Source organism: Lethenteron reissneri, chromosome 63 (genome assembly GCF_015708825.2).
Source record: "Lethenteron reissneri isolate LAM-NWPU_2019-01 chromosome 63, ASM1570882v1, whole genome shotgun sequence".
NCBI classification, from domain to species: Eukaryota; Metazoa; Chordata; class Hyperoartia; order Petromyzontiformes; family Petromyzontidae; genus Lethenteron; species Lethenteron reissneri.
In genome coordinates this window covers 2,083,256-2,110,843 of record NC_083841.1, presented here as the reverse complement: position 1 = coordinate 2,110,843, position 27,588 = coordinate 2,083,256, and the positions used below count along the sequence as shown (strand labels likewise).

At 61.7% G+C, this 27,588-nt stretch overlaps 1 protein-coding gene across 6 annotated transcripts in view; it reads left to right on the top strand.

Moving 5' to 3' along the window:
• PKD1 (polycystin 1, transient receptor potential channel interacting) overlaps window positions 1-27,588 on the top strand; it is a 79,515-nt gene that overhangs the window by 20,812 nt on the left and 31,115 nt on the right. For 5 of the 6 annotated variants that reach the window (XM_061577050.1, XM_061577049.1, XM_061577051.1 and 2 more), the window contains 18 exons: window positions 771-952; window positions 1,591-2,274; window positions 9,263-9,467; window positions 10,573-10,691; window positions 11,649-11,759; window positions 12,272-12,390; window positions 13,418-13,565; window positions 14,005-14,306; window positions 14,888-15,733; window positions 16,353-16,484; window positions 16,919-17,094; window positions 17,717-17,853; window positions 18,313-22,130; window positions 23,145-23,294; window positions 23,992-24,129; window positions 25,370-25,685; window positions 26,541-26,769; window positions 27,395-27,548. In XM_061577050.1, the coding sequence (XP_061433034.1) occupies window positions 771-952; window positions 1,591-2,274; window positions 9,263-9,467; window positions 10,573-10,691; window positions 11,649-11,759; window positions 12,272-12,390; window positions 13,418-13,565; window positions 14,005-14,306; window positions 14,888-15,733; window positions 16,353-16,484; window positions 16,919-17,094; window positions 17,717-17,853; window positions 18,313-22,130; window positions 23,145-23,294; window positions 23,992-24,129; window positions 25,370-25,685; window positions 26,541-26,769; window positions 27,395-27,548 (7,966 nt within the window). Of the gene's footprint in view, window positions 1-770; window positions 953-1,590; window positions 2,275-5,486; window positions 5,593-9,262; window positions 9,468-10,572; window positions 10,692-11,648; window positions 11,760-12,271; window positions 12,391-13,417; window positions 13,566-14,004; window positions 14,307-14,887; window positions 15,734-16,352; window positions 16,485-16,918; window positions 17,095-17,716; window positions 17,854-18,312; window positions 22,131-23,144; window positions 23,295-23,991; window positions 24,130-25,369; window positions 25,686-26,540; window positions 26,770-27,394; window positions 27,549-27,588 lie in introns of those variants that run through there. The other variant, XM_061577055.1, reaches the window with a different exon arrangement.

Sequence of the window (27,588 nt, the reverse complement as noted above, 5' to 3'; positions counted from 1 at the left end):
CCAGCAACAAGCAGCACTGCTCAGAGATGTAGCCGGTAGGAGTGCCACACGTTTTTCGAATGGAACAAGGTTGTTGTTGCAAGGACTTGGGGATAATACTGGTAGGAACCTCCTGGTTCCACCAGCCCACAAGGGATTATTGTGTCCGTCCGTCCGTCGTGCATCCAAAAATGTGAGGGGTGGGGCTGGGTGGAGAGGGGAGGGTGGGGAGGGGCTGGGTGGGGAGGGTGGGGAGGGGCTGGGTGGGGAGGGGAGGGTGGGGTGGGGCTGGGTGGGGAGGAGCTGGTCACCCCGTGGTGCCCTTATAAAACTCAACATTTGACCTACTCACGCCGGCTTGTGCCCGCCCTCACAGTCGGACATATTTGCGGAATACACCACGCCGCCATTGACCCTGGCCATTGACCGAGCAACCCGACGTTCCTACCTGCTCCCTCCACCTTCCCCATCCAGCCCCTCCCCACCCTCTCCACCCAGCCCCTCCCTGCATGACAGACGGACGGACACAATAATCCCCTGTGGGCTGGTGTAACCAGGAGGTTCCTACCAGTATAACCGTGGCGAATATTTGAAGCGGCACTGGGCCACACCTAGGCGGACTCAGCCTTAAATGAGTACCTGCCACGGCGTGTAAACATCAGCGCCGGTGCTGGCCTCTTCGTGCGCTCTGTCGGCCTTTGTGGACGCTCACGCGAACAGCACTTGCCCCGACACTTTGTGAAGGCTACGGGGGGGGGTGGGGGATCTTCGCCTTTGTCCCGCCCTCACAGGGACGTGAGCGGGAACCCGCTGGACTGCGGCTGTGAGCTGGCGTGGCTGCCCTGGTGGCTGGTGGCGCCGGCGCGCGCTGGCAGAGTGGTACTGGCACGGCCGTTGCGCTCGCTGTGCGCCCTGCCGGACCGCCTGGCCCACACGCCCGTCACCGCCGCCAACTTCTCCAGCGCCGTCTGCGGTAGGTGGCGCCCCGGGGGGACGCAACGCTCGCCGTGCAGTCACCGCACAGACACGTCACGCTCACCACACAGACACGTCACGCTCGCCGCAGAGAATCACGCACGGCAACAAATGGCAGTGATGCTGCTCGTGACGATGCTGCTGCATCTCGTGATGCTGTGCGTGACGATGGTGCATCTAGCAATGCTGTGTGTAACGATGCTGCGTGTAGTGATGTTGTGTGTAACGATGCTATGTGTAGTGATTCTGTGTGTAGCGATGTTGTGTGTGGTGATTCTGTGCGTGACGATGGTGAATCTAGCAATGCTGTGTGTAACGATGCTGCGTGTAGTGATGTGGTGTGTAACGATGCTATGTGTAGTGATTCTGTGTGTAGCGATGTTGTGTGTGGTGATTCTGTGCGTGACCATGATGCATCTAGCAATGCTGTGTGTAACGATGCTGTCCATGACGATGCTGCCTGGTGATGATGATGATGATGCCACCAACCGCCGGACCACGACGTCGTCACAACCGTGATGACGACGACGCCGACGACGATCACGTCGATAGCGACGACGACGACGACGATGACGATGGTGGTCGTGGTGGTCTCACCTGCGCCGTGTCCCCCTGACCCCCCCGCTTGACGCCCAGCTGCCGACTACGTTGCCTGCTTGCGCCCGGCCTCGACGCTCATCTTCTCGGCCGTGGACGAGGACGCGCACGACGAGCTCGGCTGCAACGCCGCGTGCGCCCGCCGCCGCCTCGCCTACTTCTCCTCGGACCCGGCGCTCAACTTCCTGTGCCTGTGCGGCGACGCGGGCGGCTCCCCGCCGGCGGCGCCCGACTGCGCCGCCGTCTGCTCGACGGGCTACCCGGCGAGCCGCGCCGTGTGCGGTCGCGTCGTGGTGGCGCCGCCGGCGCCCGTCCGCTCGGGAGCCTCCTTCCGCGGCCTGCGCCCGTTCAGCGTCTTCGAGACGGCCGAGTTTCGCGCCGCGCCCTGGCACGACCCCGGCGCCGGCTGGCGCGCCCGCTGGGACTTCGGCGACGGGGCGGCGCCGCTGGACGTGGCCGGCGGCGCCGCCGCGCGGCACAAGTTCGCGCTGCCCGGCACCTACGCCGTGACGGTGAGCGTGAGCGGCGGAGGAGGCGGCGGGTCGACCGTCGCCGCGGCGACCAACGTGACGGTGGCGATGCCGGTGCTGCTGCCGCCGGAGCTGCGGTGCCCCGAGGCGGCGCTGACCGGGGGCGGAGGCGGCGTGGCCGCCGTCAGCCGGAGCGGCACCGGCGCGAGGGCCCGTTGGTCCGTGAGGGAGGCGGACGGCACCGTCCGGCGCGGTGAGTCACCGGGTTCCCGTTCTGCCGGCGCCACAGGTCACGGCGTTCGTTCACGGTCACGGGCACGGCATTCGTGGGCGCCGCTTCCTGACGGCGCCTGCCTCGACATTCCATTAGAGACTACACGGGGATCTTTGTCTTTGTTTCGTGTGTCGGCGTGTCCGCCGACCGTCGTTAACGCAGCTGCTGCCCCTGCCACCCGCACGCCTCCCCGGCTGCCCTCGTTGAGCTCCCGTGTCACGTTTTACGGCAGTGACCAATGGGCAGGCGAGGTGACAGGGCACTTCCCTAGCAAAGCGCACTCAACAACACACGCACAACACACACACAACACACACACACAACACACACAACACACACACAACACACACACACAACACACACTCAACACACGCACACAACACACACACGCACACCACACGCGCACTCAACACACACACAACACACACACACAACACACACACACACAACACACACAACACACACACAACACACACACAACACACACTCAACACACACTCAACACACACACACAACACACACACGCACAACACACACACTCAACACACGCACAAGACACACACACAACACACATACACGCGCACTCACACAACACACACTCAACACACACTCAACACACACGCACAACACACACGCACAACACACACGCACAACACACTCAGACAACACACACGCACAACACACACAGACAGCACTCACACGCGCACAACACACACACACACAACACACACTCAACACACACACGCGCAACACACACGACAAGACACACGACAAGACACACACACGCAATACACACACACGCAACACACACACACAACACACACGTACAACACACACACGCGCAACACACACGCGCAACACACACACAACACACGCACAACACACACACACGCAACACACATACCACAACGACGACGACAACCGACCTTCACTACTAAGTGGCGGCGACATCACCACACCGCTTGTGCCAGCCTAGGTGCACCTTGAGGCCCTCTGCAGGCAGGAGGTCATGGGACAGACCCAGGTGCCATGGGGTTGACTGCTGTGCCAGGCTTGGTGCAGGAGGTCATGGGACAGGCCCAGGTGCCATGGGGCTGACTGCTGTGCCAGGCTAGGTGCAGGAGGTCATGGAACAAACCCAGGTGCCATGGGGTTGACTGCTGTGCCAGGCTAGGTGCAGGAGGTCATGGGACAGACCCAGGTGCCTCGGGTTGACTAACTGAGATGACTGGCAGATGCACCACCTCTGCTTCCTACTGTGCCACCTTGCCGCGTTTTATCCGCCCGGCGCTCTGCTCATTGTTGTGAGCGTCACTCACGTACACGCACATTCTCCCACTCACTCATTCACACTCACCCACTCAGGCAGTCACTCACCCACACAGCCAGCCACCCAACCACCCACTCACTCACTCACCCACCCAGCCAGCCACCCAACCACCCACTCACTCACCCACCCACTCAGCCACCCACCCACCCAACCACCCACTCACTCACCCACTCACCCACCCAGCCACCCACCCACCCAACCACCCACTCACCCAACCACCCACCCACCCACTCACCCAGCCATCCACCCAACCAGCCACCCACTCACTCACTCACCCACCCAGCCACCCACCCAACCACCCACTCACTCACCCACCCACTCACCCACCCACCCATCCACCCAACCAACCACCCACTCACTCACCCACCCACCCACCCACTCACTCACCCACCCAGCCATCCACCCAACCAACCACCCACCCACTCACTCACCCACTTAGCCACCCACCCAACCACCCACCCACTCACCCACCCACCACACTGCAGGTCACCTCGCCTCTCTATCTGCCTCTTCCCTCACGCTGCTCCACTCACGGAATCCTCTCCTTTTCAAAACTTCTAAGAGCCTCGTTAAAAAACCCTGAAGCCATTTCAACTCCGTTCGCTGCGTGCGGCTTGACATTTTGTTCCCACCTGGGCCTGTGCTCAGGATCTGCGTTGAACACAGATGCACGGTGCCTATCCATAATGCATAAACACGCAGCATGCACCAAGCGTGTATCGGATGCTGCGTCGTAGTCACACCATCACGCGGCAACCCGAGTTAGCGCCGACAAATGCTGCCCCCCCCCCGCGCATCTCTCCCCCTCTGTCCACGCAGCGCGGGTGGGGGATGTGCGTGTGTGTGTGCTCGTGTTGTTGTGCGAAGAGCTTGCGTCGCCACGGCTACGGAGCGACGGAGACGCTCGCTCGCTCGCTCTTCCCCGTTGACTCTGGGTTTTTTTTGTTGCTGCTGCCTTTCTTTTCTCCCCTCCACTCACTCTCTCTCTCCTTTTTTCTTTACATCCGAAGGTTTCCGAGTTCAGCAGTTCAGCGCCGTGCATGGCAGAGTGGCAGAGTGGGAAAACAAGCGGCTACGGCGCACGTGCAACGTGGGGAGCGGCGGCGCAGCGGTTAGCGCGCGCCGCGCCGCGGACGTGGCGACCCCGAGCTCACGGCCAATTATAGTGGCGAATATCTGAACCGACCCTGGACCCTCCCCTATGTAGACTCGGTCTCAATTGAGTACCTGGTGCGCGGTGTGTAGTAAACGTTGCCTCCCACTGGGGAGACGAATGCTGGCCACCTACCCTCTCGCGTGCCGTGCCGGCCTTCACAGGTGCTGCTGCTCGCGAACAGCGCTTGCCCCAACGGCCTGTTGCCTGTGTCGCGCGTCGTTCATCGCGCGGCACGGCGCAACGTGCGTCGCGTTGATGGCCAAGCGTCTCCATATAGGACCACAGAGTTCGGGTGATTAATCTTAATTTTAGAACTTTCGTGACTGCAGGAATTATTATTTGGTTCTTTCGGTTAAGTCACGTCTAAAGATAAAATAAGAGACGATCACCCCTCTCTGTTACCTGCTCTCTCTATGTATGTTGGTGATATCTGTCTGCTAATATGTCTGTCTGTAGTTTTCTGGTTAGATTTTATGTCGCTATGTCATTATACCTGATGATGATTGCTTGTGTTGCAATCGAAACGTCGTATGCTATTATTTAATTTAATTTATTATTTTATCTTTACACGTGACTTTACCGAAAGAACCAAATAATAGTTTGGGTGATTGTCGGTGGCGCCGCTTCTCTGTCCCAGGGGCCTTCGCCTGTGCAGCACCCACGCCTTTGGAGAACGTCCTCATTGATCAGTCCGACTGTTCCACACTCACCACCGCTCGCAACTCGGCCGTTGCCACGTGCTCGTGTCTGTCGCCGTGCGGCATCGGCGATGACGCTGTGAGCCACGCGCACGTCCCGGTGTTCTGCCAAGGTGTGGGGTTTTTTTTTACGTCACCGCAAAAGAAACTCGACGAAATCTGTAAATTAAAACTGTTCAACTAAACTAAATAAATAATGAAATAATATTAATATAAAACAATTAGAATTCTCACGACGTTTCGACTGCAACACAAGCAATCATCATCAGGTGTGGAATCCACAGCAAGAACATTTGAAAATTTGAAAATTTTCTTGCTGTGGATTTCACACCTGATGATGATTGCTTGTGTTGCAGTCGAAACGTCGTGAGAATTTTTATTGTTTTATACTTATATAATTGTATTATTTCCCTTCTACGTGACTTTACCGAAAGAACAAGAATATGAATCCCTGCAGTCACGAAAGCTTTAAATCAAAATTTAAACTAAATAAATTAAACCATCATTTATTTTAGCAGGTAAGGCCCCACTGGGCCATACGGCTCTTTTGTCAGAAGCGACCTGGCCACAAATGAGACCTCAACGAAGTGGCTCATCATCGTGTGAACATTTATAGCAGCCAAATACTCTAAACGGGGAGAGAGACACGCAAACTCCAAATATACAGCAGCAGCAGGCGTCAGGGTCGAGATCGAACCCATGATCGCCTGCATACCAGGCGAGGTAGTTAACATTTCCTAGCCACCGTAATGATGATGAGAGAGAGAGACACCGCAAACTCCAAATATACAGCAGCAGCAGGCGTCAGGGTCGAGATCGAACCCACGATCGCCTGCATACCAGGCGAGGTAGTTAACATCTTGCAATCGCGGCCCCCACTGCCACTGCCCGGCTTTATTATTTACCCACCAAAGCCTCGCCGAGTCTCAGGTCTTCAGAATCCGGTTCAGAATATTCCGGTGAGCTATGAAGTCCGGTAGTGTTCAGGAGGGATATTGCTGCTGCTGCTGCTACATTGGGAAGTTACGATTGCCGCTCGCGCTCTACTGCCGGATTGTGGAGAGGCAAATATGGCACTTAGGGGGCGGGGGGTGCGGGGGGCCCGGAGGCGGACTTTATTTATTTATTTGTTGCGTCCCCCGCTCGGCATTCTGGTCCCTTGGGGTACCGAGCGAGAGGCGCCCCCCACGGGAGGGAGGGGTGGTGGGGGGGGGCCCGTTTCTGTCAGTGTCCGGGAAGTCTTTTATTGGGCAGATTTACACGCGACCTCTGCCCCCCGCCCCCCCCCCCCCCGTCTCCAGCTCTGTTACGGGGGCCGTCGAATCTTATAAAGGGGACGGTGGCGTCTTTACCTCGCTAGGATACGGCCCGTCGCCCGGCAACTGTGTTAGACCTTTTTAAAGGTTGCCCCCCTCTCCCCATCCCCCCCTCTCCTTACCACCCCCGCCCCCCACTAAGATCACCGCGAGCGTCAGGCCGCCGTGTATTCGCAGAGCCCGCCGCGGTGACTCGGAGCACCGGGGGGGGGGGGGGGGGGGGGGGGGGTGGGCGATCTTAAGGAGCGTGGCCGTGAAGCGGCGGATATCGTCGCTTGACCATTCGTGTTGCGCCCTCGCTCAAGGCGCCTTAACGCAGCTCCGCGGGCGGCGCGATGAACCAATGGTTTCGGTGGTGGCGGCGGCTGTGCAGGGCAAGGCCTGGGGGGAGTGGTTGGCCCCGTCGGAGGGTGCGTAGGGGTCACCAGAGGTTAGGGGAGGGACGGGGAGGAAGTGGAGGGGCGAGGGGAGAGACGGAGAGTGCGCGCACATACGTACGTTTCACTTCCGTCGCGCCGCACGTAGACAACCGCACTGAGGCATTGGCACGGCGATTCACTATCCTGCTACTCGCGACGCAGGCGGCAGGCTCAAACGTCTCGGTGTAAATTATTCACAGCTGTTGCGCTACGCCAAGACCCACAGACTCACACAGAGATCTACAGACTCACAGAGGCCCATAGACTCACACAGAGACCCATAGACTCACACAGAGATCTATAGACTCACAGAGAACCATAGTCTCACAGAGAGAACCATAGACTCACACAGAGACCCATAGACTCACACAGAGACCCATAGACTCACAGAGAGAACCATAGACTCACACAGAGACCCATAGACTTACACAGAGACCCATAGACTCACACAGAGACCCATAGACTCACACAGAGAACCATAGACTCACACAGAGAACCATAGCCTCACACAGAGACCCATAGACTCACACAGAGACCCATAGACTCACACAGAGACCCATAGCCTCACACAGAGACCCATAGACTCACACAGCGACCCATAGCCTCACACAGAGACCCATAGACTCACACAGCGACCCATAGACTCACACAGAGACCCATAGACTCACACAGAGACCCATAGGCTTCCACAAAGATCTATAGACTCACACGGACACCCATAGACTCAAACGGAGACGTTTAGACCCACGAAGATTTCTACATATTCACACAGATACTCGTAGACTAATACAGAGAATGAAAGAGATATACACGAAGGAGAAGACATCATCACAGCGGCGATTACCACGCCCCTCCTCCTGACTCCACAATCATCTGGACTCTTCGACCACCTCGGCCGCCGCTCCGCACCGTTCACAAGACCGGCCACCGCGCAGAAGAGAACCCATGGCACGCGCCGTGCCGACGGAGCAACGACGGGGGACGTCTTCTCGGTTCTTTCGGTGATGTCACGTAGAAGGGAAGTAATACAATAATAAAAATAAAACACAATAAAATAATTCTCACGACGTTTCGGCCACAACGCAAGCAGCCGTCCTTCTTCGCCTGAGGACGGCTGCTTGCGTTGCGGCCGAAACGTCGTGAGAATTATTTTATCATGTTTTATTTTTATTATTTTATTACTTCCCTTCTACGCGACTTTACCGAAAGAACCAAGAAGATGAATCCCTGCAGTCACGAAAGCTTTAAATCGAGACGGGGGACGTATTGCGTGAAGCGGTGCCGTCAGGGCTGGCGGGCTGGCGGCGTTGCGGTGGAGTGGGGGTGTAGAGGGGGGCGCTAGCGGCAGGCTTATCATCGCTGGCCCGGGGTCGGGGGTGCGTGGGGTTCCTCCTCCGGCGGTGCGTTACGTCACGAGCGGTGATGATTCACACACGCGCGCATTCCTTCCCCCGCTTGGCTGGCGGCGGGCCCTGTCGTTTGCGTGCCCCAGGGATCGGAACCGGTGTTCAGTGTTTATCCTGGAGATGGGAAGGGAGAAAACGAGGTTGTTCCCAATCGTTGGCGCTGCTACGGCAAAGGGGCTTCGTCACCCGCTCCTGTTCGTGTTCCCGGGATCGTTGAAAGGCAATTAGTTTGGACGTCTTACTGGTAATAACCTCCTGGTTACACCAGCCCACAGGGGATTATTGTGTCCGTCCGTCGTGCATCCAAAAATGGGATGGGTGGGGCTGGCTGGAGAGGGGAGGGTGGGGAGGGGCTGGGTGGGGAGGGAAGGGCTGGGTGGGGAGGGAAGGGCTGGGTGGGGAGGGGCTGGGTGGGGAGGGAAGGGCTGGGTGGGGAGGGGAGGGCTGGGTGGGGAGGGGAGGGTGGCTGGCAGGAGGTCACGGGGCAGACCCAGCAGGTGCCACGGTCGACTGACTGAGATGACCGAGACGACTGGCTGATGCACCACCTGTGCCCCCTGCTGTGCCAACACACACACACACCGACACACCGCCACCTAACCCCCAAAAACCACCGGTGCCGTTCTGTCCCCGTCGCCGCAGACTCTCCGGCGTGTCCCGCTGGGGGCCGCACGAGCGCCGACGCCGACGCCGACGACGCTGAAGGGGGGCGGCCCTGCTTCCTGCTGGTGACCGCGCCGGCAAGCTGGCACGACGCCCGGGCCCAATGCCGGCGGAGTCCCGGCGGGGACCTCGCCGTCGTCGCCGACGACGCCACGCAGCGGCTGGTGACGGCGCTCTCAAACAGGTCCGTGGGGGGGGCGGTGGTGCCGAGCGCAGGCTCGTGCGGAGCGCCGACAGGCTCGCACGGGCTGTGATTTGGCGTCGCCGTGGCGAGCGTCGGCGGGGTTTGCCGGCACGTTCGTGCGAAACTCGCGAGCGCCAATCGGTCTCCTCCGACGCGGAGCCAAGGGCTCGCTCGCAGAAGCCATGGCCAAACATCGCAATGTTTAAACTGTTTAAACATTTTTGATTTAAAGCTTTCGTGACTGCAGGGATTCGTATTCTTGGTTCTTTCGGTAAAGTCACGTAGAAGGGAAGTAATAAAATAGTAAAAATATTAAACAATCAAAATTCTCACGACGTTTCGACTGCAACACAAGCAATCGTCATCAGGTGTGAAATCCACAGCAAGAAAATTTAGAAAAAGTGGCGTTTTTTTCTAATTATTATTTTATTATTTCACTTCTACGTGACTTTACCGAAAGAACCAGGAATATGTTTAAACATTATTTTGTTATTTTACCAAGTAAGCGACCTAGCCATCACAAACGATTCCTCAACGATGCTGCAGGTCAACTTCCCGATGAAAGACGACAAACTAAACGCAACAAAAAACAGTTCTGAAGAAATGAGTTTGTCGATCTAGATGATGATGTAAAAGTTGCATAGCTCCAGTAGCTGCCTAACATCAGACGGAAGAGCGTTCCAGACGGCCGCGGAAGCGCATCTGAAAGTGCCGCGCGACGACGCGGTGACCGCCGCCTTTGCTCGACGGCTGAGCAGCCAAAAGCCGCCGCCGCTGCTGCTGCTGCTGCTGCCGCTGCTGCTGCTGCTGCTGCCGCTGCTGCTGCCGCTGCTGCTGCTGCTGCTGCTGCTGCTGTTGATGCTGCTGCCGCCACTGCTGCTGCTGCTGCTGCGAGCAAGAGCGAAGTAATCTAGACTTGATGTTTCCGTGACTGCAGGGACGATCATTTATGTTGCTTGACGAGATCGGCAGCGAGGTGATTGTGGTTCACTTGTGGCCAGCACTTTGTGTGTAACGAGTGCGACCTTACACTGTTGCAGCACTTGACCCAACAGCCCGTGGAGGCTTCAAGGGGGATCTTTGTCTGTGCCACCTGTGACGGCAGCTCTAGTGTGTGGCTGGGATTGAGCGACACGGAGTCTCCGGGCACCCTGCTCTGGGCGGACGCCCGCACGTCTGAGCGGTTCGAGGTGTGGGCGACTGGCGAGCCCAGCATGATGCAAGGTGGGGTGCCGCTCGCGTGAAAGTACCGCCCCGTGGCGGTGGTGTTGGTGGCGATGGTGCGGTGGTGGCGGCAGTGGTATTGATGATGAGGGACGGCGGTGGTGGTGATGGTGGCGGTGGTGTTGGTGGTGTTGGTGGCAATGGTGCGGTGGTGGCGGCAGTGGTGTTGATGATGAGTGGCGGCGGTGGTGGTGGTGGTGATGGTGGCGGTGGTGTTGGTGGTGTTGGTGGCAATGGTGCGGTGGTGGCGGGAGTGGTGTTGATGATGAGTGGCGGCGGTGGTGGTGGTGATGGTGGCGGTGGTGTTGGTGGTGATGGTGGCAATGGTGCGGTGGTGGCGGCAGTGGTATTGATGATGAGTGACGGCGGTGGTGGTGGCGGCGATGGTGGCGGTGATGGTGGTGACAGTGGTGTATCGGCGATGGTGATGGTGGTGCAAGGGTGGGGGAGCGGCGCTTACAACGAGCGAAGCGTCGGGTAACTAAAATGCGGCAAATTGGCAGAGTAAGGAGCACAGGTGGTGCATCTGCCGGTCATCTCGGTAATCGACCCGTAACACCTGAGTCTGTACCGTGACCTCTAGCCAGCAGCGTGGTGACGTCACCGGGACTTAGTGGCGAATGACGGCTGCTGTTGTTGTTGGCGGTAGTGATGGCTGGTGGTGTCAATGACGATGGCAGCGATGGTGCTGTTGTTGGTGATGACGACGACGGAGGTGGTAGCGACCTTTGACTGCTGTGCAACGTTGCCTTCGGCTGCGCGTCCCCTCCGGCGATCGTCTCCACGGCCGCCACCCACCATGACGCGTCCTGCCCTCGCCTCCCGCTTACTCTCCCGCCGCGTTCTGAACTGTCAGCGCGACGTCTCTGAACTCGCGTGCGCTGCTAGCACAGCCGCGCTGGGGAGCGGGGGGTTGGGGGGAGCGACCTTTTGACCCCGCGTGCGTGACCCCTGCAGACCCGGGCCCCGGCGGGCGGTGCGTGCGAGCCATCGCGAGCCAGCACGGCCGCTGGGGAACGGAGAACTGCGCCGAGCTGCTGCCGTACGTGTGCCGCTACGAGCCGGGAGGTGAGCCGCCGCGGTCGCCGCTTGTCACGCACCTCGTTCACGACGCGCCGGATCCGCCGAACTCGTATGGATGGCTGAAAAGTCTGGATAGCCTAAGATTCCGGCTCACCACTATTTCAACAACAACACCAATGTAAAACCACAGTGGCGACCCTGTAATCCATATTCATCTATCAATGAGCAAAACCCATCTAAGGCCTGAGAAGACACGGAGTCTTCGACACACGCGGTTTGAAGGAACGAACAAACAAGTGCAGTTCACGTGAACGATAGCGGTTAGCTATAGAATCAGAATATGTATTTATCCTCGAGGAATCCGATGAACCTTAAAGTTCTTGTTCACAGACGCCCAGTAGGGTCACGGGGTTAGAACATTACAATACAACAACACGATACGGAGCCACCTGACCGCCGGCGAGCGAGCGAGTGACGGGGTCATCGGTCAAGCCGGCCGCCTTGAGGCTGTCCTGACGCCGTGGTGATGTCGCCACCACCCCCCGCCCCTCCCCCAGTGTCTGTGGAGGACGTGCGATTCTTCCTGCTGGGGTCGCCGGCTTTCACCGCTCACCTGCCCGTCGCCAACGTCACCGTGACAGAGGACCCAGCGTCCACGCCGGCCTCCAGCGTGCAGGTTCGAGAGAGACGGGGGGGGGCAGGGGGCAGAGCGGTGACTGTGACAAAGATCCCCCGTGTAGCCTCAACAGACTGTCGGGGCAAGTGCTGTCAGCGAGTAGCAGCGCCTACGAAGGCCGGCACGGCACACGAGGGGGTGGGTGGCCAGCACCACGCCCGACCGGTTTAGATAATAATCATCACCGGCGTTGACCGTGAGCGGGAATCGAACTCGGGTCACCGGGTTAGCAGCGCGCTCACTGCTCCACTACCGCTCCACATCAGCAGCCCAATCCAGATGTTAGTCACCTTCCTGGTCGCACGCCAGAGGTCGCAAACGGGTACCCGATACCCGTACCCTACCCGATACCCGGGTACGGGTACCCGTTTGCGACCCTGGTGCGGCCAGGTACGGGTAGACCGTGAGTCACTGGTGAGTAACCGTTTGTCACTCATTTCCCAACGTCTTGTCTCTTCTCACAATTCAAGTTCCTAGAATCAACCCACCCGCGCCTGCAACATGGCTTCATCCCAGAGGTCGCAATCAGGTACCCGATACCCGTACCCTACCCGTACCCGGCCGGGTACGGGTAGGGTACGTGTACGGCCGGGTACGGGTACGGGTACCCGTTTGCGACCCTGGTGCGGCCGGGTACGGGTACGGGTACGAGGGGTAAGGAATCAAAACCCTTTTGCGACCTCTGTCGCACGCATGTGGGAGCAGTGTGCGTAGTGATCGGTGGCGCAGCGGTTAGCGCACTGCGCTACGAACCCGGTGACCCGAGGTTCGACTTCTGCTCACGGCCAACGTCGGCCCTCCCCTCAGGTCCGACTCAGCCTCACACCAGCGCCCGGTACGTTGCGTGAGTAAACATCGGCACCGGGTGGATAACGGTGGCCCGGTTACGGCGTCATGACCACGCCGTGCCCTCGCGCGCCATGCCGGCCTTTCGCAGGCACCCCGCTGACACGTTGTCCCCCCTCCCCCCCCCCTCGTGCTACCCTCACGCCCCCCCGAACCCGCTGCCCCCCCCCCCCCCACCCAGGTGATGGTGTTCCCGGGCCTGTGGTTTGCGCATGGCGGCGTGGTGCGGTCGCTGGAGGTGGCGGTGCTGCAGCGACGCTCCGCCGTGCAGCTGCGGCTGCAGGTTGTGCGGCCGCACTGCGGGCCGGGCCTTTCGCTCTCCCTCCCCGGTACGGGGGCCTCGCACGGGGGGGGGGGGGGGGGTAACACTGAGCAACAGGGGTGATTGGGCAGCTGGTGGTAGTGAGGGGGAAGGAGCTGGTGTAGGGGGTGGTTGGGAAGCTGGTGGTAGTGGGGGGGAATGAGTTGGTGGAGGGGGTGGTTGGGAAGCTGGTGGTAGTGGGGGGGAATGAGCTGGTGGAGGGGGTGATTGGGCAGCTGGTGGTAGTGGGGGGGAAGGTGCTGGTGGAGGGGGTGATTGGGCAGCTGGTGGTAGTGGGGGGGAATGAGTTGGTGGAGGGGGTGATTGGGCAGCTGCTGGTAGTGGGGGGGAAGGAGCTGGTGATTGAGGCCTTCATTCGTGAACCAGCGTGGTGGTGATAACAACAAGAACTGTAACAACAGAACGGGTCCGAGTGCGTGAACGTCCTCTCCCCGGCGCGTGTGCAGGCTGCGCTCGCTCCTGGTCCCCGTTCTCCACGTGCGTCGCTGACGCCGCCGACGCCTGCAACGCGACGGCGGGCCCTTGTGCGCCGGGCCTGCAGTGGTGCCGCTTGTCGGCAGCCTGCGTCCCCGTGGGGCGGCCTTGCGGCGCCGGCGATCCCGCCGCGACCTCTCCGCCGGCGTCGTCGTCGGCTCCGTCGGCTCCGTCGACATCGACGGCGTCGTCGCAGCGGTGGACTCCGCCGGCCTACGCCGTGGTGCGGGAGGTGGTGGTTCTGCTGGACGCCGGCGAGGCCACGCACGCGAACGTGAGCCGACGCAGGGCGGTGGCGGCGCCCGACGCCACTAGCCACGCGCACACGACGGCAACACCCGCCATCGCAGCAGGGGCGTGTGCGCTCGCGCGGGCTGGGCACAGACACGGATCGCTGCACGCAAAGGGGTTGGTGGGTGGTTGGGTTTAGGTGTGGATGGTTGGGTGGGTGGGTGGTGTAGTGGTTGGGTTTTGGTCGGTGGGTATCGGTAGGTGGTGTTGGCCACCCACCCCCTCGTTTGCCATGCCAGCCTTTATAGGTGCTCGCTAACAGCACTTGCCCCTACAGTCTATTAAGGCTATACGGGGGAGCTTTGTCTTTGGGTTTTGGTGTGGATGGTTGGATGGGTGGGTTTGGGTGGGTGGGCGGGTTCGGGTGTGGGTGGGTGTGTAGGTTTGGGTGGGTGGGTGGGTGGCACAACTTCCATCCGTATACCTTGCGAGCTGTCACGTGACCACATTACCACTGCACCAGCCCACCGGTAACGGCCGCTACCGCTAGCACCACCGCGAACGCCGCCGCCGCCAGTGCCGCAAGCGCTGGAGCCCACCCTTAGCGTTGCTCCCCCCCCCCAGATCGTGCTGGGCCCCGCGGGACTGGAAGTCTCGCCGGACCTCGTGCTGGCGCTGCAGCACGACGCCGGCGCCCCTCTGCTCGACTGCCCTCCCTCGGCCCCGCCGTCTCCCTGGCGGCAGGCCTGCCTCACCCGCGACCGCCCCGCCGGCTGGGCGCCCGCGAACCTGTCGGCCGGCGTCGCCGACGACGGCGCCGGCGCCTGGCGGCTGCGCGACGGCTGCGCCTGCGACCTGCGAGCGCTCTACACCGATGGCGCCAGCCTCCCCTCCCTGGACGCCGCGCTGGCGTCGGCGGCCGCGCGGCCCGGCGCGCGCACCTACAACGCGAGCCTCGGCAACCCCGTCGGCGCCGGCGGCGACGCCGGCTGCACGGTGGAGTTCCGTCCGCCGGTGTCGGGGCTGAGGCTGGCGAGCCCGCGGGCCAAGGTTGCCGGCGGCGCCGTCTACGTGAACGTGTCGGCCGGCTCCCCGTTCGTGTTTCGCGTCGACGCGGGGTCGGGCGCCGTCCTGCGCTGGCTCCTGAGCGGCGCCCGCGGCGTCTCTGACGGCGCGGCGGCGTTCTCGGCGGCGTGCCCGGCCGAGCTGACGGCGGCGCCGGCGACGTCGGCGGCTGCGTCCCCGTCGACGACGTCCCAGGCGTGCGCCAGGCTGGGCGGCGAGTTCGCGGCGCTGCGGGCGCCGGTGCGGGAGGCGGGGACGTATTCGCTGCGGGCGAACGCCAGCAACGGGCTGAGCGAGGAGAGCGCCGTCGTGACGGTGCAGGCCGAGCAGCCCGTCGCCGGGCTCGCCATGCTGCCCGCCGGCAGCGGCGCAGGCGCGCAGAGGGTGCTCGTCGACGTGACGCTGGTACGCGGCGTCCTGTGGGGTCGTGGGGGTCGCACGGGGTCACGTGGGGTCACGCGGTGTCATGTGGAGTCACGCGGGGTCATGAGGGGGGTCACGTGAGGTCACGTGGAGGTCACGTGGGGGTTACATTGAGGTCACGTGAGGATCACGTGAGGTCACGTGGGGGTCACGTGGGGGTCACGTGGGGTCATGTCTCCTGGTAGAGCCAGGGGTACGGCGCCCACTCACCGGTTAAAGGGAGGGAGTGTCACCAAAATCCGTGTGCAATCCACCAACCCTCGCCGCTGCCTCCACAGCGCCGGATCACAGGCGGCCGGTTAATTGATCGGTAATTCCGGGCGTTCCTCGTTCTCTGCGATTCCTACTCGTTGTCTTCAAACCCAGCGCAACGAGGATGATGACTGGGGGTGGTGGAGGGGGGGGGGGCGGTGGGAGATGTCCACCTGCCTGAGATGTGCCTCCCTCCCTCATCCCCTCCCCTCGCTCCCCTCCCTCCCTCCTCCCCTTGCTCCCCCTCTTCTCTCCCCTCCCTCCCCTCTCATCCTCTCCCCTCCCTCCACCTCTCCCTCTTCACCCTCTTCACCCTCTCCACCCTCTCCCCCCGCCCCCCACCCCCCAGGTGTTCTCAGCGAGGGTGGCGGAGGGCACGTCGGTGACGTACACGTGGGTGCTGGACGGCCTCGCCGTCTTTGCGTACAACAGCCAGCAGTACAACCTGGTGTTCCACAACCCCGCCGTCTACCGCCTCAAGGTGCCTCACAAATGGGAGTCCACCGTACCACCGCACCACCGCACCACTGTTCAACCGCACTACCGGCCAACCACAACACCGCCCCACTGCCCGACCACACCACTGCCCCACTGCACCACTGTCCCACAGCGGTACAACCCCACCGCACTACCGCACCACCGCCAAAGTGTCTCACCGCCTTACTGCTTCACCGCACCACCACTCAACCGCACCACCACACCACCACACCACCACACCACCACAGCACCGCTCGACCACACGACCGTCCCACCATACTGCTGACAAAGCATCTGACCGCCCTACCGCCTCACCGTACCGCCGCTCAACCACACCACCGATTCACCGCACCACCACCCCCACCGCCCCCCCGCCACCTGCGCTGACGCGCCGCACCGCGCCGCGCCGCCACCCTGGGTTTGTCGCCGGCGAGCCAGGTGACGGCGGAGAACGCGGTGAGCCGCGAGTGGGTGGAGGCGGAGATCCACGCGGACACCAGGAACCCGCTGGCCGCCCTCGCCCTTCTGGACGCGCCCGCCGTGGTCCCCGTCAACGGCAGCCTCCAGGTGGCCGCCACCGTCAGGGTGGACGCCAACGTGGCCGTCCTTTTCCGGTGGGTGTGGTGGTGGTTGTTGTTGTGGTTGTTGTTGTTGTTGTTGTGATGATTGCGCTTGTTTGTCCCAGGAGAGCCTCGGGATGAACAGCAACATGCATCTCGCGCAGCGGCGGCGAGATGTTAACAACCTCGCCTGGTGTACAGAAGGTCGTGGGTTCGATCCCGACCCTGACGCCTGCTGCTGTATATTTGGAGTTTGCGTATCTCTCTCATCATCATCATCACGGTGGCTAGGAGATGTTAACTACCTCGCCTGGTGTACAGGAGGTCGTGGGTTTGCTCCCGACCCTGACGCCTGCTGCTGTATATTTCGAGTTTGCGTGTCTCTCTCTGTGGTGAGATGTTAACTACCTCGCCTGGTATACATGAGGACGTTGGTTCGATCCCGACCCTGACACCTGCTGGATATTTGGAGTTTGCGTGTCTTTTCTCCCCGTGGCCACGTGGATTTTTCCCTAAACGTCACACGTTTAGAGTATTCTTTCATTGGGCTATCATTCGTGATGGCCCAGGTCCCTTCTGAAAAAAGAGCTCAGTGAGCCTTACCTGGTCAAAGAAAAATTGTTCATAGTTTAATTTCTACTACTTTGTTATTGCGTATAATTGTGTGTCCCTGCAGCTGGTGCTTTGGGGACGGCAGCGCTAACGTCACATGGAGGGCGAGCCCGCCATACGAGGCCTGGCTGCCCAGGCCCGAGCCTGGCGTGGAGCGGGTCCTTCTGCGGCACAACGTGACGCACACCTACACCGAGGCTGGTGAGGCCGGGACCGGCGGATACATGCGCACGCACGCACACAGCACCACCACACCGCCAATCGCAACAAAGACATCTCCCCGTGTAGCCCTAACAGACTGTTGGGGCAAGTGCTGTTAGCGAGCGGCGGTAGCTATGAAGGCCGGCACGGCACACGAGGAGGTGGGTGGCCAAACACCACGCCCGGCCGCCTTTGTCTCCCGAGCGGCGATGTTTACACACCACACTGGGTACTCATTTGAGGTTGAGTCGACCTAGGGGGGGGGGCTCAGAACCGTTTCAGATAATCGTCACTGGTGTTGGCCGTGAGTGGGAATCGAACTCGGGTCGCCGGGTTCGTAGCGCAACGCGCCGACCCCCGCACTGCCGCTCCACCCACACACACGTACGCACACGAAGAATCCACTGCGATGGTCCAATCGTCGTCGATTACGTAAGCCGGCGCGTGTGCTCGTGCCAGGCTCAGTGAACCTCTCCGTGGAGGCGATCACGGACCGCGAGCACCTCCAGACGGTCAGCACCATCGACGTGCGCTCGCCGCTCACCGCCGTGCTCCTCCGGCTGGTGCCCGCCGGCGCCGCCGTGCCCGGAGGGGAGCCGTCTCTCGGCGTGGTGCCGGCCGACGTCCCCGTCACCTTTGAGGCGGTGGCCGTGCCCGGCGGCCACGGAGTCGTCTACACATGGGACCTGGGGGACGGCTCGCCGGCGCGGGACGGCGCCGGCAGGGTGACGCACGCCTTCGCCGGCGACGCCACCTACGCCGTCCGCGTGGCGGCGGACAACGGCGTGAGCCGCGCGGAGGCGAGCGCCAACGTGACGGCGCTGCGCCGGCTGTCCGGCGTGACGGTCGTCGCCGGCGCCGTCGACCTGGGCTCCCCGGTCACCGTCGCCGCCACGCTGGCCACCGGCTCGGCCGACCGCTGGGACTTCGACGTGGGGGACGGCACCGTGTACGCGGACCTGCGCCGGCCGCTGGTGACTCACAACTACTCCGCCGAGGGAGCCTACCACGTCACCGCCAACGCCAGCAACGCGCTGGGCGCCGCGACGGGCGCCGCGACGGTCTGGGTGTTCCGGCTCCGGCCGACGGACGTGCTGGCGCCACCGGGGTGCGTGGCGGCCGGCGCCGACGTGAGCCTGTCCACGAGCGTTGGTCCCTTCGCGAGGAACCTCTCCTTCCGCTGGGACTTTGGCGACGGACACGTGACGGAGGGGGTGGACGTCCCCGCGGTGGAGCACGCCTACGCCAACGCTGGCAACTTCTCGGGCTTCCTCGTGGTCAGCAGCCCGTCGGGCGCCAGCGAGAGGCAGGGGTTTGCGGTGTGCGTGCGGGGCGCCATCGCGCGCGTGGAGCTGGCGGTGAGCGGCGGCGCCGTCTCGCGGCTGGGCCGGCCGACGGAGTTCAGCGTCGCCGTCGACCCCCCCGGCGACGGCCGCACCTACACCTTCGAGTTCGGCGACGGCTCTGCCCCCGAGGTGCTGCTGGCGCCTCCGTTCCGGCACCTGTACGCCGGCGCCGGCGCGTTCACCGCCGCCGTGAACGTCAGCAACGGCGTCAGCGCCGGCGGCGCCGCGACGCCGGTCGAGGTGCAGGAGGCGGTGGGGACGGTGCGGGTGACGGCGGACGGCGCCGCCCCGCTCCACGTGGCGCTCAACCGCACGTACCTCTTCGCCGCGCTCGCCAGCGCCGGCACCGCGCTGCGGTACTCGTGGGACTTCGGCGACGGTGCCGTGAGCATCGGCGGCAACGGCACGGCCGCCCACGCCTTCTCCACCGGCGGGGCGTTCGCCGTCACCGCCGCCGTCTTCAACGACGTGAGCCGCGCCGTGGGCGGGCTCAACCTCACCGCGCTGGCGCCCGTGCGCGGGCTGGCGGTCGCGGGCCCCGGCGCCGCGACGGTGGAGACGGGCGTCCCCGCCGCCTTCTCGGCGACCGTCGAGTCCGGCGACGAGGTCGCGTTCGCGTGGTCCTCGTGCCGCCACTGCCTGCCCCCCGCCGGCGCCGGCTCCCGCTTCGAGACGGCCTTCCCGACGGCCGGGGCGCACGCGGTGACGTGCGTGGCGGCGAACGCGGCGAGCCGCGAGGAGGTCACCGTGGCCGTGTCCGCCGAGGAGCGGATCGCCGACCTCACGGTGACGTGCGAGGGGCTGGCGGACGGGCGCTACTGGGAGACGGGGCGGGTTCTGCGGTGCCGGGCGCTCGTGGGGGCCGGCAGCGGCGTCGGCTTCGCGTGGAGCTTCCGGCACGTGGCCACGGGTAGGAGCGCGGAGACCAACGAGACGGCCGCCGGGTCCCGGCTGCCGCAGCAGCAGCAGCAGCAGCAGCAGAGCGAGTCGCTGTGGAGCGTCACGCTGGCCGGCGAGCACGTCGTCGCGGTGAGCGCCAGCAACGGCCTCGGCGTCCTCGCCGCCGCGCTCAACTTCACCGCGCTGGACCGCGTCGCCGACCTGAGCGTCGCGGCGGCGCCGAACCCGACCGCCGTCGGCACCGCCGTCGCGCTGACGGCCGACGCACGACGCGGCACGGCCGTCTCCTACGCGTGGATCGTCTCCGCCGGCGGCGGCGCCGACGACGGGACGGAGGAGACGGGTTCGAGCCCGCGCCTCGAGCGCGTCTTCACGGCGGCGGGGCCGGCGCTGGTGACGGCGGTGGCGTGGAACCCGCTGGGCCGGGAGAACGCCACGGTGCGGGTGGACGTGCTGGAGCCCGTGCGGGGCCTGGCGATGGCGACGCCCGACGCGGCGGTGCCGTTCTACGTCGAGGCGGGGACGCCGGCGCGGCTGGTGGGCAGCGTGAGCTCCGGCTCGAGCGTGTCGTGGCGGTGGACGGTGCCGACGAACCCGGGGAAGATGTCGGTGGACGACGGCGCCGAGCTGCGGTACAACTTCGGCGCCGAGGGCGTCTACGCCGTCACGGTGAACGCCTCGAACGCGGTGAGCTCCGAGGTGCTGGCGCGCGATGTGACGGCGCAGGAGCGCGTCACGGGCCTCAGCGTCGTCGCCAACGCCACGGCGGCGGCGACGCGCCAGACGGTGGTGTTCACGGCGGACCTGGCGACGGCCCGCCGCTCCGCCGTCGTCACGCTGGCGTTCACCGCGGGCGGACGGGCGACCACGGTGGACGGCGTCGCCGAGGTGGCGACGCTGGAGCCGGGCGTGCCGTACGCCTACGCCTTCACCGAGCCGGGCGTCTACGTGGGCAACGTGACGGCGCGGAACAACGTGAGCGCGCGGAGCGAGCTGGTGAGCGTCACGGTGCTCGACGCCGTGCGGGGACTCGTGCTCGTCGGCTGCTGCCCCGCAGCGCTGCCCAGCGGCGAGCCGGCCTCGTTCGGCGCCGCGGTGAGCGCCGGCGCGCCCGTCGTCTTCCGCTGGCGCTTCGAGATGGCCGGCGCGGAGGCGGAGGAGGCGGTGGGGGAGAGCGCGCGGTACACGCCGCGCGTCCCCGGCGCGCTGACGGTGCTGGTGAACGCCAGCAACGCGCTGAGCGGCGCGAGCGCGGGCGCCGTCGTGGCGGTGCAGGAGCGCGTGTCCGAGCTGTCGCTGCGGCACAACGCGACGCCGCGGGCGCTGGCGGGCGAGCCGGTGGGCTTCGAGGCTCGCCACGCGACCGGCACGGACCTGCTCTACCGCTGGGAGTTCGGCGACGGCACGGGGATGCGGGGGCCCCGGGCGCGCGTGACGCACGCGTACGCGGAGGCCGGGGACTATCGCGCCGTCGTCGTCGCCTCCAACGACGTGAGCGAGGGTCGCGCCGAGACCGACGTGACCGTCGTCGAGCTCGGCTGCTCCCCGCCGACGCTGGCGCCCGTCGCGCCGCGCCGCTCCGTCGTGGCGGCGCTGCAGAACTACTTCGAGGTGACGGTGGACCTGCGCGGCTGCGAGGAGCTGGGCTACAGCGCCGAGTACCTGTGGGAGGCGCGCCGATCGGCGGACTGCGACCGGCCCAACGCGACGGTGGCGCTCGACCCGTCGGTGGACGCCCGCCGCCCGCAGCTCGTGCTGCCGGGCCGCTCGCTGGCGCCGGGAAACTACTGCCTGTCGTTCACGGCGCGGCTGAGCGGCACGTCGCTGGCGCGCTCCGTGTCGCTGGCGGTGAGCGCGCTGGCGAGCCGGCCCGTGGCGGTGATCGCCGGCGGCACCAGCCGGACCTGGTCCCGGCGCGACGGCTGGCTGCTGCTGGACGGGAGCGGTTCCTGGGACCCCGACGGAGCGGCAGGAGACGGAGCGGCAGGAGACGGAGTGGGACTCGTCTACAGCTGGGACTGCGCCCCCGAGGTGAGCAGATGGCGCTCTGTTCTCGCCGGCGCTGGCAGCTACCGCTCGGTGTTTGCTGCTGTTAATAGCGTAGTGTGTCGTAGTGTATGGTGTAGTAGTGTAGTGTGTAGTAGTGTAGTAGTGTGGTAGTGTATGGTGTAGTAGTGTGTAGTGTAGTGTGTATAGTGTAGTGTGTAGTAGTATATGGTGTAGTGTAGTGTGTGTATAGTGTAGTAGTGTATAGTGTAGTGTATAGTGTAGTGTGTATAGTGTAGTGTGTAGTAGTGTATGGTGTATTGTAGTTGGTGTATAGTGTAGTAGTGTATAGTGTAGTGTGTAGTAGTGTATGGTGTAGTGTAGTGTGTGTATAGTGTAGTAGTGTATAATGTAGTGTGTAGTAGTGTAGTAGTGTATGGTGTAGTGTAGTGTGTGTATAGTGTAGTAGTGTATAATGTAGTGTGTAGTAGTGTATGGTGTAGTGTGTGTATAGTGTAGTAGTGTATAATGTAGTGTGTAGTAGTGTAGTGTGTAGTAGTGTATGGTGTAGTGTAGTGTGTGTATAGTATAGTAGTGTATAGTGTAGTGTGTAGTAGTGTATGGTGTAGTGTAGTGTGTGTATAGTGTAGTAGTGTATAATGTAGTGTGTAGTAGTGTATGGTGTAGTGTAGTGTGTGTATAGTGTAGTAGTGTATAATGTAGTGTGTAGTAGTGTAGTGTGTAGTAGTGTATGGTGTAGTGTAGTGTGTGTATAGTGTAGTAGTGTATAATGTAGTGTGCCGTTTCGTTGAGCCATCACTTCCGATTGCCAGTTCGCTTCTGACAAAGAGCAATGTAGCTCAGTGGAGCCTTACTCTGGTAAAAATAAAAACAAAATAATGTCTAGCTTTTAGAAAGTTTTCTGCAGTCCTAAAAGCAGCCCGGTGCCTGCAGGGCCGCGCCGGGCTGGCGAGGAGCGAACCACGTGCACGTGACCCCCTCGCCTCGCCCCTCCCGCCCCCCGTGACCCCCCCACTCCTCCCCACCTGCTGCGGCCAGGTCCCCGGTACCCGGGGCTGCTTCTCGTCCCGGCCGCAGGGACCCCGGCTCAACGTGTCGGGCGCCGCCATGGTCGCCGGCGCTCGCTACGTCTTCACGCTGCGCGTGCAGGCGGTGCCCGGCAAGGGGGAGGCCGCCACCAGCCAGACGGTGAGGCTCCACGTGGTCACTCTGCCCCGGATTCTGGGGCGACAAGGTTGCGAGATGTTAACTACCTCGCCCGGTGTACAGGAGGTCGTGGGTTCGATCCCGACCTTGACGACGCCTGCTGCTATATTGGGAGTTTGCGTGTCTCTCTGTGGTAAGATGTTAACTACCTCGCCCGGTATACAGGAGGTCGTGGGTTCGATCCCGACCCTGACGACGCCTGCTGTATATTTGTAGTTTGCGTGTCTCTCTCTCTCCGTGGTGAGATGTTAACTACCTCGCCTGGTGTACAGGAGGTCGTGGGTTCGATCCTGACCCTGACACCTGCTGTTTATTTGGAGTTTGCGGTTACTCTTTGTAGTTATGTGGATTTTTTTTCGGATCCTCCGGTTTTTCCCTCCACTTTTAGAATCGACATTTCGCGTTTAAGAGTGTTTGGCTGCTATAAATTTCCACATGGTGATGATGATGTTGAGCCACTTTATTTGTGATTGCCACTGCTGAACAACAGCTACCTAGCTCAGTGGGCCTTACCTGGCAAAAATTAAATTAGTTAGACTTGGTAACTCGCTAACACGGGGGAGCTTTAGCGTTGTTTCGCGTACACACTTTGGCGCGCGCGCGTGCGTGTGTTTTTTCCTTCTTAAATCTTACAACGGCATTCCTAACCCCTGGCGCACCACGCCGCCGGCTCTCGCAGGTGCTGGTGCTGGAGGGGCCGGCGCTGTCCGTGGCGGTGCGGTGCGTGTCGTGCGACGCTCTGGGGCGCTACTCGGTGAGCCGCAGCGAGCAGGTCACCATGTCCGGCCGCTGCCTCGACTGCGCCGCCGGCGCTCAGGTGACGACCGCTCCCCGCTCCCCGCTCCCCGCCAGAGGTCGCAAACGGGTTTTGATTCCTTACCCGTACCCGGCCGCACCAGGGTCACAAATGGGTACCCGTACCCGGCTGGGTACGAGTATCCGTTCCCTACCCGTACCCTACCCGAAATTAGTGACAAACAGTTATTCACCAGTGACTCACGGCCTACCCGTACCCGTACCCGGCCGCACCAGGGTCGCAAACAGCTACCCGTAGCTGGGTATCGGGTAGGGTACGGGTATCGGGTAGCCGGTTGCGACCTCTGCTCCCCGCTCCCACCGCCGGTACCTCTTTTGCCGCTGGCGCAGCTGAGCCCCGCGCCAGCGTCGTGTGGGCGGACGCTGTAATGACCCTCGCTGTCTTGAATGACGAAACACGCGATTCCGCTGTTGACGGAATGAACGCCTCCGATGAGCACGGTGGGCTAAGTATGGTGCGATCGAAGTTCAACATACATACTACTACACACTAGACTAGTGTACACTACACACTACACTACACTACTACACACTACACTACTATACACTACATTACTATACACTACACTACTATACACTACACTACTATACACTACACTACTACACACTACACTACTATACACTACATTACTATACACTAGACTAGTGTACACTACACACTACACTACACTACTACACACTACACTACTACACACTAGACTAGTGTACACTACACACTACACTACACTACTACACACTACACTACTATACACTACACTACTATACAATACACTACTATACACTACACTACATAATACACTCGACTATACACTACGCTACTATACACTACGCTACTATATACTACAATATACACTACACTACTATATGCTACACTACTATATGCTACACTACTATACACTACACTATATAATACACTAAACTATACACTACACTACTATACACTACACTACTATACACTACACTATACACTACACTACTATACACTACACTACTATACACTACTATACACTACACTACTATACACTACTATACACTACGCTACTATACACTAAACTACTATACACTATACACTACACTATACACTACACTATATAATACACTAGACTATCCCACACTACTATATAGTACACTACTATACGCGACACTGACACGACTATCCACTCTGATTATCACGGTTGGCTACGTGCGGTGCGGATGAAGTTGTGCCTGCGTAACATCACCGCCCCTCCGCCGCTCCGCAGCTGCAGTACCGGTGGACGGTGGTGGACTCCGACGGGGCAGTGCTGCCCCTGGGCTCGGAGCGCTCCTCCACGGGGGACGCCCTGGCGGACCTGGTGGTGCGCTCCGGGGCTCTGGCCGACGGCCTCGGCTACACCTTCACCCTCGCCGTGTCCGCGCCGCCGGGTGGCGCCGGCGGCGGCGACGATGGCGCCGCCGCCGCCGGGAACTCGTCGCTGGTGCTCGAGCCCAACCGGCCGCCGGCGGGCGGGGAGTGCCGGACCACGCCGGGCGCCGCCCTCACCGTGCTGGAGACGCGCCTGCAGTACGACTGCGTTGGTGAGGCCGCCTGCCACGCGCCTCGCCTGGCGCCAGAGGTCGCAAACGGGTTTTGATTCCTTACCCGTCCCCGTACCCGGCCGCACCAGGGTCGCAAACGGGTACCCATACCCTACCCGATACCCGGCCGGGTACGGGTAGCCGGGTACGGGTAGGGTACGGGTATCGGGTACCCGATTGCGACCTCTGGGATGAAGCCACGTTGCAGGCGCGGGTGGGTTGATTCTAGGAACTTGAATTGTGAGAAGAGACAAGACGTTGGGAAATGAGTGACAAACGGTGACTCACCAGTGACTCACGGTCTACCCGTACCGTACCCGGCCGCACCAGGGTCGCAAACGGGTACCCGTACCCGGCCGGGTACGGGTAGCCGAGTATCGGGTAGGGTACGGGTATCGGGTACTCGATTGCGACCTCTGCCTGGCGCCCTGCCGGCGAGCGTAGCTGGCGAGCGAATGGCTCGGTGGGCTTTGTCTGTCGGGTAATCGGACTGCTTATCGATGAGCCGTGCGTGCGTCCGATCTGACTTGCGGGGAGCGGTGTGGCTACGAACCCGGCGACACGAGTTCGATTCCCGCTCACGGCCAACAATCGGCGACGATTATCAGAACCGGTCCTGGATCTTACCTGGGTCGACTCGGCCTCAAACGAGTACCTGGTGCGGTGTGTATAACATCGCCACCGGGCGTGGTGCTGGCCACCCACCCCCTCGTGTGCCACAGTGCCGGTAGCCTTCATAGGTGCCGCTACTCGCTAACAGCGCTTGCCCCAACGGTCTGTTCAACGCTGAATGGGGGATCTTTGTGTTTTTGTCTCCTGCCTTGTGGTGTGCTAACGGTGCTGCTGGCGACTCAGACTGGCGGGACCCTGAAGACGCTAGCGCCCCCGTGCTCTATACGCTGGTGCTGGCCGCCTGCTCGCCGGGCACCGGCGGCAGCTGCCAGGACACGCCGCTGTACCGCGGCGTGAAGGCGCGGTGGAGCGCGCTGCTGCCCCTGGGAGGCGGTGTGGGTGACGGCGCCCGCCACTGGCTGGAGCTGTGGGTGGAGGATCAGATGGGCGCCCGCACGCTCGCCCTCAACCGGTGGGGAGTCATCATCATCAACATCATCATCAATCATCACATCATCATCAACATCATCATCAACATCATCATCATCATCGTAGTGGGGCATGATGGGTGGTGGGTGGAGCTGTGGGTGAAGGATCAGATGGGGGCCCGCACGCTCGTCCTCAACCGGTGGGGAGTCATCATCATCAACATCATCATCAACATCATCATCATCATCATCATCAACATCATCATCAACATCATCATCAACATCATCATCGTAGTGGGGCATGATGGGTGGTGGGTGGAGCTGTGGGTGGAGGATCAGATGGGGGCCCGCACGCTCGCCCTCAACCGGTGGGGAGCCGTCCAGGATTTCTAGGGTCATCCTGTAATCATCATCATCAACATCATCAACATCATCATCATCAACATCATCATCAACATCATCATCAACATCATCATCAACATCATCATCATCATCAACATCATCAACATCATCATCATCATCAACATCATCATCATCATCAACATCATCATCATCACCATCATCATCAACATCAACATCATCATCATCATCGTAGTGGGGCATGATGGGTGGTGGGTGGAGCTGACGGGGTGGTGGCCGCTCGTGGTGCCTGCGCTGTGCGTGGAGCAGCAGCGTGGAGGTGGCGCTTCCGCCGGCGCCACCGGACGGGCTGCCCGCGTGGCTCGCCAACCGCAGCCGCTGGGAGCTGCAGGCGGCGCTGCAGAGGGGCGACCCCTACGAGGTGACGCTCTACGCCAGCGCGCTGCTCAGCGTGGTGCGGCAGGTGAGGACGTCACGCCACGTGCGTGCGTTGAGTTGATTTC